At 40.1% G+C, this 12,509-nt stretch overlaps 2 protein-coding genes across 4 annotated transcripts in view; one reads left to right on the top strand and one right to left on the bottom strand.

Annotated features, from left to right (window-relative positions):
• sema3bl (sema domain, immunoglobulin domain (Ig), short basic domain, secreted, (semaphorin) 3bl) overlaps window positions 1-3,096 on the top strand; it is a 39,499-nt gene extending 36,403 nt beyond the window's left edge. Inside the window, exon 16 of the mRNA XM_049752762.2 lies at window positions 101-3,096. Coding sequence (XP_049608719.1) covers window positions 101-604 — 504 coding nt within the window. The 3' untranslated portion in view covers window positions 605-3,096. The remainder of the gene's footprint in view (window positions 1-100) is intronic.
• Window positions 3,097-8,784: 5,688 nt separating this feature from the next.
• Window positions 8,785-12,509, bottom strand: part of sema3b (sema domain, immunoglobulin domain (Ig), short basic domain, secreted, (semaphorin) 3B) — a 48,599-nt gene continuing 44,874 nt past the window's right edge. For all 3 annotated transcript variants that reach the window (XM_049753666.2, XM_049753665.2, XM_049753664.2), the window contains exons 13-18: window positions 12,206-12,297; window positions 12,064-12,105; window positions 11,829-11,986; window positions 11,679-11,734; window positions 11,456-11,595; window positions 8,785-10,976 (exon numbers count right to left, since the gene is read on the bottom strand). In XM_049753666.2, the coding sequence (XP_049609623.1) occupies window positions 10,473-10,976; window positions 11,456-11,595; window positions 11,679-11,734; window positions 11,829-11,986; window positions 12,064-12,105; window positions 12,206-12,297 (992 nt within the window). In that variant the 3' untranslated portion in view covers window positions 8,785-10,472. The remainder of the gene's footprint in view (window positions 10,977-11,455; window positions 11,596-11,678; window positions 11,735-11,828; window positions 11,987-12,063; window positions 12,106-12,205; window positions 12,298-12,509) is intronic.

Raw genomic sequence — 12,509 nt, 5'->3', positions numbered from 1 at the left:
CAAGAACAGGGCCTGAAAAGTTAATCAATGAGGTTACGGGAAACAAACCCAAAATAGTGCAAGAATACATCCCGACTGATGATCTCTCTGCCATACTCAGGTCAAGATGGACGATCGGGTCATGTCCACAGAGCAGGGCCTCCTCTTCCGTCGCCTCCTCAGCCAGGATGCGGGCATCTATATCTGCCGCTCCAGAGAGCATGGCTTCACCCAGACCCTCGCCCGACTCACCCTGGAAGTCCTCCAGGGCGACACCTTGGATGAGTTGATGGTACGGGACAACACTGGCCTGTCTGAGCTACTCAAAGACAGATCAACTGGAGGCTACAAGAACTGGATGCCTTGTAGCTCGTACAACAGGTTGAGTCCGATCGGCCAGTCGCGTATGTGGTTCAAGGATATCATGCAGACGATCGGCCCGTCCAACCTGCCCCACGTGGAGGAGTACTGCGAAAGGATGTGGTGTAACGAGAAGCTGAGGAGGAAGCACAAGAGCATGGTGGAGAAGTATCGGCAGGCCCAGGAGAGCGCCAGGAAGGCCCGCAGCAAGAGTTCTGGTGAGCGGAACCGGACGCCGCGGGATCTTAGTGCACGGAAGGAGTAATGGAGAAAACAGAAGAAGGGGAACTAAAGGAGAAAATAAAGACAATTGGGGACAGGGGGACCAGCTTAGTTGGAGCTCAGTTTGCAAGAAGGTAGATGGTAGAGTGATAGATGCTTGTTCTGCTTATCACTCCCCAAATATAGATTGGACAAGTTGTCTGCAGGAAGGACCTGGCCTCAACCTAATGATGAGATGGAGACATGTGACAATGTTTCAAATATACATACTTTGATGATGTCTGTAACAAAACTAAGGACTTCAAACTTAGCTCGCATCAGAAGTTAATGATGGACAAACCCCTTTTTTTTTTGTACATGGCTTTTGTTAACTGACCAACATCAGACCCATTTCAGCACTCCACATCTTCACTTTGTAGTCCAATTTGTGTTTAGGTTAACCCCCAAACACTGACATCATTAGCTCAGCTAGCTAAGACTGAAAGCTACACAGAAACGACATGTTGATGGTTCAACAGATTATGAGCACTTTGCTTTGTTTTCGCTGCTTAGCACTGAACTTGCCATTCAACGGGAGGCGCTAGAACTGGAAATCCTTCACTAATCCATTTACTAAGGCTGGAAGTAATTCACTTCATAATGGAAAAAATTTTGTCCAGCTTGTTTGGTTCAGTATGGTACGCAAGGTGGGAGGAGTGTGACATAAGCTAAACACTTTGATGACAGGACAAGTATCCAAAACTAATCAAATGATAAATAATAGTCTACATTGTCTTGCTTTCCATTAGTTATTTTTAAATCCATGGATTAAACAAACCTTTAAAATGTCAATTGTGGAATGATCTTAATTGTTTTCAGTCAACATTAGAGATTGTCATAATAATTCCATTTTGTTGAAAACGTTTCCGGAATGTTGATGATTAACAGAAATATTTATATGTGTTGTTTCTCTCATGGACAAGTAGACATGACATCATCAGAAATGTCGAGTGTAGCGCCCCTCACATGCTTTCATTGCGATAGTTACAACTTACATATGTGTCAATGTGTATATATGGAAAATACGCCAATCTGGAAGCCCTCTCATTTTATTGTATAACTAAAAGACTCCAAGTGGAAATGGCAAAATAATAATATAAGCATGATGTATTTGAAATTTCTGTCATTCATACAATTTTTCATTTTAAGGCGTATAATTTTTTTCACCAACGTACAAGCGCACTAAAGCACGTTTGGCACGCGAATGTTTATTTTTCTTGTCTAGGGGATGGTGAGGCTCACTATTAGACTCCAATTAAGGTGTTTTCTCTGCAAATATTAGTCCATTGGGGGGGAAAAAAAAGGCTCCTAGAGAGGAGGATGGTGAAAGATCATATGTGGTGTTATGAAATGAGCCTAACTGCAAAAAAACGTTTCAGTTAAAAATGTGGCATAATTGTGTGGCAGTTGTTAAATTATACCCCTTGAACCTAAAGCAACAGCCCAACATTACTGATGGTTTATTTGTTTTTTTTCCCCCCTCCTTTGATTACAGTCTTTAGCTAGTAGAGCTTTTGAAGTTTGTTATTTTTAAAAGAACAGAATAGTGTTGTTGTTATTTTTTTAACCCTAGCAACCTTTCAAAAATATCTATCTTCATCAATTGAAAAAAATGACTGTCCTATAAAATGCTTTTGCAGGCTTGTGCATTACAATGCAACAGGTGGTGCTGAAGGGTAGTCAGGCCTTTTAGCCAATCAAAAGCCTGGAAAAGGTCCAAATGGTGAAGAGAGAAAATGTCCAATTAAGTGTGTGAACATACACACGACTATACTGTTAACAAAACAAAGCATAAACAAAAACAAGCCTTTGTGGTCACTTTTCACAATTATTTGTGGTCATGTAAAAATTGATACAGTGTATATAATAGAATGCAACTACCACAAATTTGCTGTCCCTAATCGTTTGGTGTTACAAGATAGAAGCATGCTTGAGCCGTCTGTAATTTGTGAACACATGCTTGAGAATTGTTAAATGCATATTGTTGTAAGAACTGCTAGTGTGCATTTAGTTAGCACAGTATTTGTGTATGTTCAAAGAGTTACTGTACGCTGTTAGATGTGGTATTAGTGGGGGAAAAAAAGTTGAGATCATCCACGATTTTGTTAAAAAATTACACAAAATGAAAATACAATTTACTGCGTTTTTAGCCCATTTTCTCTTAATGGCTTGCTAACTGTCCAACATGAGCATTACTTTGTTGAATCAAAAACAAACAGTGATGATTTTATATGAGTGAATCAACTATAGTGAGCTTTTACTGTTTTCTATGTAAGTGCTATTTGAGGGTTTACTTGCTTTTTAAGCATGCCGTACTTATATGCTATCTATGATTTTCTGTTCACTTATTAGGCGGGACTGGCTCAATAAACTTTATTTGAAATTTGTGTAGCGTAATACGCGCAAGCACACTGTTTGTCAATGTTCCAAAATGTTACCTTAAAAGCCACAATGTTGTTGGACACTGTTGAATGACAATAAAGATTTTAATTCTTATTACTTGCATAAAGAGACAGATTCATTGATAATGTGGATGGAATCACCAAATTGAAAAACCCAAATTGCAGACATATTTCAATGTAGCACCGTACTTATTGTTTTTGCAATACCATTTGTACAGTAAAAATCAACCTTTTCACACTGCACGCCTTTATGGACCTTTCTTTGTGCACTGGGGCACTGAAATAATGCTGCAACCAAAAAATTCATTCTACTAGATTGTTCCCACCAAGCTAGAAGCAGAAAATCTTCGAAAATGTCTTTATAAGATGAAGAGTTAAGATACAGGGACAACTTGGGGCTTTTGTCCAACTCCTGACTGATTAATGATATGATTAAGCGCTACGTCCCAAGGCTGCTCTCTTAACAGTGAATTACAACAAACTGGACTGCACCGATTCTATAGATATCTTCAGATAAGGCTTTCCTGACTGGACTGCCCATGTAAGGGTGGGTTCCACTGTGCTATGGTTTCATTCGCTACAAACTCAAGGCTGTGGGAGGAAATCAATTAAGCAGTGTAGCGTTTTTTGTTTGACTGTCTAAGATTTAGGAATGCCAAGCCAACCCTCAGGGAGCAGGTCACAGATTAACAGGCTCCACATTGACTAATGATGATTAATCGACCAATGGGGGAAAGCTGAGCAAAGGGGAGACTCTTAAGAGACATTTTACTTCATTGGAAGGCGCCTATTTATCAGGGACTATTTTTCTTGAGGTCAAATGGATCAGTTTCGCTTCAGTCTTGTCAATGATCTGGGATCAAGCTACATCTGTAAAATAGTCTTGATGAAATAAAATATGCAGTATCTGGGAGCACATTTCTAAGGTCATATTTTAACTCACACTTCCCAGCCATCCATTTTGGTCCACATCAGGCCACCAAAGCAAACACCCTATTGAGTTGGCCGTGACGAGAAATTCTTTCCAGGATGATAATTCAAACCAATAGACCTGGAGCACTCCTCTCACCTTTCCCAGGAAGAATCCACACATATTTACCTCTCGTGTCCAGTGTCCACCACTGGTTTCAAGGCTGGCACCGAACACCTTGTGGTCACAACTATGATTAACAACAAGTTAAGAAATGTTGACACAAATCTTGAGCTAAACCAGTACAAATGAAAGAAAAGAGTGAAAGTGGAGCAATAGATTGCTTAAAGGAAAATAATAAATATGAGACATAAATCACATGGGAAAGGAAGCAAAATAGATTTGATTTGTGTTCAGTTCTTCTCATCTGCAAGGAAACAGAAACAAGGACACAGTTATTTGCGTGTCACAGCTTTTACGACATCTCAGCTGTACTTGTTGACATCCCTTTCAGTCGCAATACACTTTATTCATTAGACAAACCCATCGGCCTGGCCACCCAACAATAGGGAGAACTGTATATCTCTACTTCCATGTGCTGCTCACTTTAATCTTCTTTTTGTTCTTCATTTTGACAGTTTGACTTTGCCAGAAGCTCGTCAGTTTTCTTCCTACTTCTTGAAACGGTGCTGCAATTACAATGCCACGCACACAGTTTGAAAGAATAAGACACTGTAAAAACCTTGACTGGAAAAACAAAAGAAAGTACTTTCTACAATTATGACAATGTTATGTATTTCCAGAACCCAATTAAGTGTGTCTCGTGCATGAAAATAAATCACTACTGTCATGTTAGTTGACTGCAAATTTTAATTAGATGATTGATTTATTATTCATTGAAACCCAGATCTCTAGTTTGAAACCTTAACTCCTAGTTTCAAACCCTACTTTAAAACCCTAACACTAGTTTGAAACCCTAACCCCTAGTTTCAAACCCTACTTTGAAACCCTAACACTAGTTTGAAACCCTAACCCCCAGTTTCAAACCCTACTTTGGAGCCCTAACCCAAGTTTGAACTCTAACCTTAGTTTAGAACCTAAACCAGATTTTGAAATATTAACTTGTAGTAATTTTTTAGGGTTTCAAAAACCCTAAAAAATTACTACTACTACTCCTCCTCCTACTACTACTACTACTCCTACTACTACTGCTACTACTACTACTACTAATAATAATAATAATAATTATTATTATTGTTATTATTACATAATAATAATTATAATAATAATAATATATATAATAATATAATAATAGTATGAAGAAAAATAAGTAGAAGAAGAAGACTAAAACCCATATTCCATAACTCTTAGTGAAAATAATTATTTTATAAATTGAAAAAAGAAGAAGACTTCATAAATGTTCATATTTGACTTTTAGGGGTGTGTGAAAATACTGGCGCTCTCCTGATCCAGCACACAACGGCCACTGGAGAGCAGTGTGGGACAACATATGGTAGATGGTTCCCTTGCGCCTCGGTTATGCTATACCTCAGTGTTTCCCAAAAAAATTTCATTCACGGCACACCTTTTCATTGTAAAAATCACCAACAAAAATCTGTTAAGTGTTACACCAGCTTCTATATTAAAATCAGTTATATTACAACAAAAGACGTAAAGTTATATTGTTATATGGAGAGTCGAATAATTGAATAAAAATAAATACTAAATATTCTTTAAATTGTATTTCTTTTGTAAATGAAAGTGACAGTTTTTGAAAAAATGTTTTAGACAGTGAATGAACTATTGAAAGTGATTGTGATCAAAATCCAAAATAATCAATATGGCTTTGTTTACTGTTTTAGACTAGCTCTATAAAATATTGCGACATTAAGAACAAAGTCACTTTTAAAGACGCTCTGCTGTTCTGACAGCGGCTGAGTGGCTATCACAGTCGAGGTGTCTCGACTTGACTGTGTATTTTACGTTGGTGAAAAATGAACAATCCAGGTTCTCCGGTTGAACTACATACTCTGATTTCCATCGGACCAAAAACGCACCACAACCGTCATAGTGTCACTGTTAGTAAAAGCACACGGCAACGAGTGATGTGCATTCCAGTTCTTTTAAGTGAACTGAATCAGTCCATTCAAAAGATTCAAACGAATCGTTCAACGAATCGTCGTAAATCAAAACGAAGAATTTAATGACGTAACTTCCCGTTCACGAACGAGTTAATGGCTGAACTGCCTTCCCGTGCATCAACGGATCAGTCAGTGAGTGAATGTGTTGCGTCTCCTGGCGTGAGCTGTGTAAGCCAGAATGTAGATTTGCGATTTGCCAAGGAAAGAAAGAACCACTCAGTGAAACACCACTTCTTTTATGCATGTTTTCTCCAAGCTAACGGCTAACTTTATTGCATGAAGGGATGCGCCATTATGCAGCAACGGGGAGATTATGCTTCTCTTTGGGTAATCTTGATTTTATAATACTTGTAGTAGTTTTTAAATAACGTGTATGCATATATACGCCTAAATATTGTTATACAATATACTGCAATTTCACATTAGATTGCTGGTTTGAAATTTACTTTTAATTAATTTATTATTCTCAAATAAACATTTATGTTAAAACTTGTCTGGTGTTTTATTCCTTGTTTTTTTATTCGCCAATTAAAACATAAAAATCAGGCATTTGGTTAACTGCTTTATATGACAATATGTGTAGGAACACCTCATGGACACCAATAGGTACACTACACGAGGTAGAAAAATAATAATAATAAGTAAATGGTTAATTGCACAATAAACACACAGTCAAGCATTATCTTGCACCCGGGATCGAACCAAGATCTTACAGAGCAGAAGCCCATGTTACTAACCAGTCGGCTGTTTCAACACGCACTGCTTTGTACTAGTGATTTGCATCACACGCCAATAGGGAAAAAGCTTACGTGAACGTGAAAAGTGCCACACCCGCCCTCACCCCCACCTCCTGATTGGCTGTTTGAGCTGAGACGTCACTTGGACACTCCATTAGGTACACCGCTATTTTCAAGTGTACCTAATAACAGGCCACTTTATTAGGGAAATATCATGGTCAAAGGTCACAGGTGTCAAGCTCTAGTCCTCGGGGCCGAGTTCCAACATGTTTTCCAAGTGACCCTCGTTAAGCGCACCTGTGTAAAAAGTTTTTGGTCACTTTCACGTTCCGCAGGAGCTAAAACTTTTCACGCAGGTGCGCTTAACGAGGGAATCACACGGACACTCCATTAGGTACACCGCCATTTTCAAGTGTACCTAATAACAGGCCACTTTATTAGGGAAATATCATGGTCAAAGGTCACAGGTGACAAGCTCTAGTCCTCGGGGCCGAGTTCCAACATGTTTTCCAAGTGACCCTCGTTAAGCGCACCTGTGTGAAAAGTTTTTGGTCACTTTCACGTTCCACAGGAGCTAAAACTTTTCACGCAGGTGCACTTAACGAGGGAATCAGACGGACACTCCATTAGGTACACCGCCATTTTCAAGTGTACCTAATAACAGGCCACTTTATTAGGGAAATATCATGGTCAAAGGTCACAGATGTCAAGCTCTAGTCCTCAGGGCCGCATTCCAACATGTTTTCCAGGATTCACCTCGTGTAGTTCCCTTACAATAACTGGAATGCACATCACTAGTACAAAACAGTGCAGACGACCATAAGTTGCTCGGTTGAAATAGCCGACTGGTTACTGACATACCCGACTGGTTACTGACATGGGCTCTTGCTTGATAAGAACTTGGGTCGATCCCAGGTGGGAGATTCACCCTTATGTGCTTTTATTGTGCAATTAACCCTTTGTTAATTTAGTCTTTTTTTTTTATTTTTTTACCTCGTGTAGTGTACCTATTGACGTGTCCATGAGGTGTACCTACACATATTGTCATATAAAGCAGTTAACCAAATGTCAGATTTTTATATTTTAATTGGCGAATATAAAACAAGGAATAAAACACCAAACAAGTTTTAACATAAATGTTTATTAAAAAAAATAATAATAATATTAAAAGTACATTTCAAACCAGCAATCCAATGTGAAATTGCAGTAGATACATTGGATAACAATATTTAGGCGTATATATGCATACACGTTATTTAAAAACTACTATAAGTGTTACAAAATCAAGATTACCCAAAGAGAAGCATAATCTCCCCTTTGTTGCATAACGAAGCATTCTGTCATGCACTAAAGTTAGCCGTTAGCTTTGAGAAAACGCGCATAAAAGAAGTGGTGTTTCACTGAGTGGTTCTTTCTTTCCTTGGCAAATCGTAAATCTACATTCTGGTTTACATAGTTCACGCCAGGAGACGCAACACGTTCACTGACTGATCCTTGATGCACGGAAAGGCAGTTCACCCATTGACTTGTTCACGAACGGGAAAGTTAGGATTCGTTCACTCACAGATCCGTTCAGTTGGTGAACAGGAAATGCAAATCACGACTCGTTCTATTGAACGAATTGTTTACTCACGAGCCAACACTAACAGCAAAACACACATAAACTGAACATGTGCCGATGCCACAACATGAAATCTCAAGATTCTCCGATTTGCCATGCATGCACGATTAGCAAGTGGCTGACCAGGCCTTGCGCTAACTGACCTGTGGTTTGGCGATCCTGTTTACAATGCGCTCGGTATTTAATGTTGGACAATTTCCCACTGCAAAGCTGAACATCTCTCACGGCACACTGGTTGGGAAACACTGTGCTACATGAACGTCATAGTTGCAAAGGTCGAGGACCTCCGAGGTTCGACAGAAGAAATGAGAAGTGCCAACTACAGCGTTCCAAGGTTGGGAGATGCCAAAGTCAGATACACTGATTTCAAATATGATTTGCAACTTTTTTTAATTAATCACAATCAACATATGCAACAACATTTGAAAAACAGAGGCCACAAAGTACCGCTTAGAATAAAAATTAAAAATAAAATTATAGTCACACTCATAAATATAATAATAATAATAACGTTAATGTGTATAATGTACTATAGCCCACAACTATGAGTTGTCATCTTGGGAGTCTTGAGAATAATAATAAAAAAAAAAAAATAAGATCAAATTAAAGTGAGGTTCCCAAAGTTGTTACTAAGGTCATACACTATTTTGACAAAACATATTGAGACACAACACTAATTCCTGTGAATATTAATGCTAATTGTTCCCATTTTGGAAAATTGTATGATTCCGTCTTAATGGAAGACTGTCATGCATGGATCCGTTTGGTGTGGAGGAGCAACCTCATCTTTCTCCGGGATCCGATAGCAGTGACTTTGGACTTCATCAACAGAGGAGTGGGAGTTTTAATTTCTACAAAAAAAAAAAAAAAAAAAAAAAAAAAAAACCTTCATTTTTTCTCAATTTTCACCTCCTAGATGTAACAACCACGTGTACCTTTGCCCAGGTAGCATACGCTTAATGAAGAGTAGAAGGGCCACATCAAAAAGGGCAAATCCTAATGGAGTAAAGTAATGAGTAAACTACAAATATGGTGGACATATAGCAGCAATATGATGAGGACTGTTGATGTGGGGGAGGCTCTCCGAGTAATCACTGGAATAATCGTAAATCCCAAAAGGTTTGTGACAACTTTACGCCACAAGTAGTCAGAAACACGCAAAGTGGCACAAGGGGCTGGACCAGATAATCAAACCAAGTAGTACCTCTCAAATGCGAGGCAGACTTGGCAGTTTTATTCACCCTAGTGTGGCCCTTATACTTACTCTTTTAGAAGTAAAATAAACAACAAACTTGTTCAAAACCCAGTGATTTTTCCCGCTCGTGTCAAACTCTGTAGTGGTGTCACATCATTAACAACTGGACACATGTGACAGATGTTTTTCATTTTGTGCCAGTGTGTCCCTTGCTACTGCGCGTACCCCAATCTAATAATGTCATTATGCAGTGTGACAAAACAAAAGGAAAAGCTGAAAGAGTCTCGTGAGACCATCACATGAAGTAGTCCATCTTTCCGCATGCACTTGTGTGTTTCCAGTTGTAGAAGTATATTCCAGTTGTGTCTCCCAATCTGTCATGTCCACCGTCGCTCTCCACCTCTTGTCATGTCTTTAGGGGTGAAGAAGGATGTGCGTTCATCCCGAAGGCTTCCGGGATCCTTTAGTGGCACAGAGTTCACTAATAGATTCTAATAACATGGAGTTTGTCCCGAGGTCATAGGCCAACAATGTGGCCCGCTGTCCGTCATAGTAAAAGTACTGAGAAACGAGTGTACATTGATTTATACAGTAGCTATCAAATGGGTGTGGTTTACACTCAACTACAATAATGGCACATTGTGATGGCATCGTGCAGGATGAATGAACACATGCAAGGAACTCCACAGATAAATATACACAATGAAGGAGGCGCAGTGTGTGTGTGCGTGTTGTGTGTGTTTGTGTGCGCATTCATGTGTATGTGTGTGTCTGCATGTGTAAACTCCTCCAAAAGCTGTCTCAGTCCCTTTCTAAACTTCTACTTGTATCAGTTCTTCCAAGCCCACTTGTTCTTCTTGTTGGTGTTACTCCCCCGCGCTCCGTGGCGCCCGAGGGATCTGCTTTGCATCGTGGGTTCGGCGGTTCCTCCCCTTCCTCAGCTCCTGGAGATGCTTCCACTTCTTATTAGTGGGCCGGACGGACGGGCCAGGTGGTATGGAGTCCCTCCCTGAACTGGAACCCCTTTTCTCCATTATAGCACCGGCGGGATTCCGGCGGGCCCAAACCTGCTCGCAAATCTGGTCTACTGTGCTCAGGTTTGGATGGTCCACCAGCTGCATAAAGTCCCGATACCAAAGCTTCGGGTTGGCCACTAAGGGCCCTCCCCCGCTGCGAGGCTCCGCTCGGGAAGGGGCCTCGGAGGGTAGGTTAGACGACGAGGACTGGATGACATCTAAAGTGATGCCCAAGAGGGTTTGGGTGAAGCCGTGTTCCATTGCGTGACACTGGTAAACACCCATGTCCCTCCTCAGGACACGGCGAATAAGGAGGCCTCTCTCTGTCTGCAAGATACGATCATCCAGACGCACCTAGAAATGGGATGAGGGACAAAGTCAAATAGGTCTCGTGAATTCATTCATTCACTATTCCTTGCACATGTATTTTTTTTTTTGCTATAAACAAAAGACTTGATCTGAATCGTCAACCTTTTTGAGACTTCTACCTGGAAGTGGTTTGTTGCTTTTTGTCAGATTGGACATAATGTGTTTTTTTTTCCTCTTCCGAGCAAGTCCAGCAAAGGCCCAATTGTTTGATGTGATTAAAAAGAAAAAACCCTGAGCGATTATCCTATGGTTCATGGTGTGTTTGTAATCGCAATTGTTCACCTGATCAATGTAGTGACCGGATAATATAACAGCTCAAATACCTTCTTCTATTTCACTATCTTGTACTAGGAAGATGTGGAACTAATTAGAAATAACAATTAAAAGCACACTGAAAAACGGAGTCAACAGTCAGAAGTTTCTCACCATCTGTACGTTGACTCAATGAAATTTGACATTCTTACCTCTTCTCGTGGCTTGTCTCGTTGTCTCTGAAAAGTCCAGGTGACTCGGGCCTGAAGAGATTTGGGGATGCATTCCAAGAAGGTGCTGCTTCCTTCGACTCCGTATAGCTTCTTCTCTGCGATGTGGTGATGATGGTGATCTGCGGCGAAAGGGAAAAGACAATACACTACTTGATTACCTGTGATGGAGACTGCATTGTTCTGATCAAGTTAGGTTTGTTACCTCCTGAGCAAAGAGTGTTGGGATCACCATTCCTCACATCCTGGCGCCGGAATCGCCTGGTAAAATAAAATCAATTCATTTAATAAATAAAGAATATTCAAAACATGCATGCCACTGGCGTGTGTTGTTTTTTATGAATTAAAAAAGGACCTTTTAGTGTTGGGAAGGTAGCGGGTGCAGGATGTCCCATCCCAGGCGCAGTAAGGGTCTCGGGCCAGGCAGCACTCCGCACAGGCTTTCCCGTACACGCTGCAACGGTGGAGGGGCACCTGGGCGATGCCCGTGTTGGAGCCCACGTACAGTTGTTGCTGCCGTGATGGAGCACAAAGACGCCTTAGAGACAACACAAGTTTGAGGGGTTCTTGTTCGACACCACTGGACTTACCCGTTTGGAGGAGATCTGCATGTCGACGATAGACGATGCATCCTGAGGAGAAGAGGAAATTGAGAAATCAGTGGAATTACTTACAAAATATGGAGCAATTAACGAGATGAGAGTTTATATGTGATAAATTTTTTCCCCGTACTTTGAAGACTTCCAGCTCTTCCAACAGAAGTTCTTCCATGTTTTTCCAACTTTCCTTGGGCACATTGATGACTTTGAGTACTGTTCCTTTGTCTAAACAATAAAACACGAAACAACAAATTTAGTTAACATGCAATTTAGATGTTAGCAGATTTACACAGTTTTCCCCTATATAATCCAATGACGAGTTTATAATTTTTTACCCAAATTGTGAATCCAAAGTTATTATCTATTCCTGATAAACATATTTTGATGACGTAAACAAAGAAACTTTCTTCAATCAAATTGTTGCTCTTTTGTAGTTC

Source organism: Syngnathus scovelli, chromosome 2, assembly GCF_024217435.2.
Source record: "Syngnathus scovelli strain Florida chromosome 2, RoL_Ssco_1.2, whole genome shotgun sequence".
NCBI lineage: Eukaryota > Metazoa > Chordata > Actinopteri > Syngnathiformes > Syngnathidae > Syngnathus > Syngnathus scovelli.
This window is presented reverse-complemented; position numbering and strand designations above follow the sequence as displayed.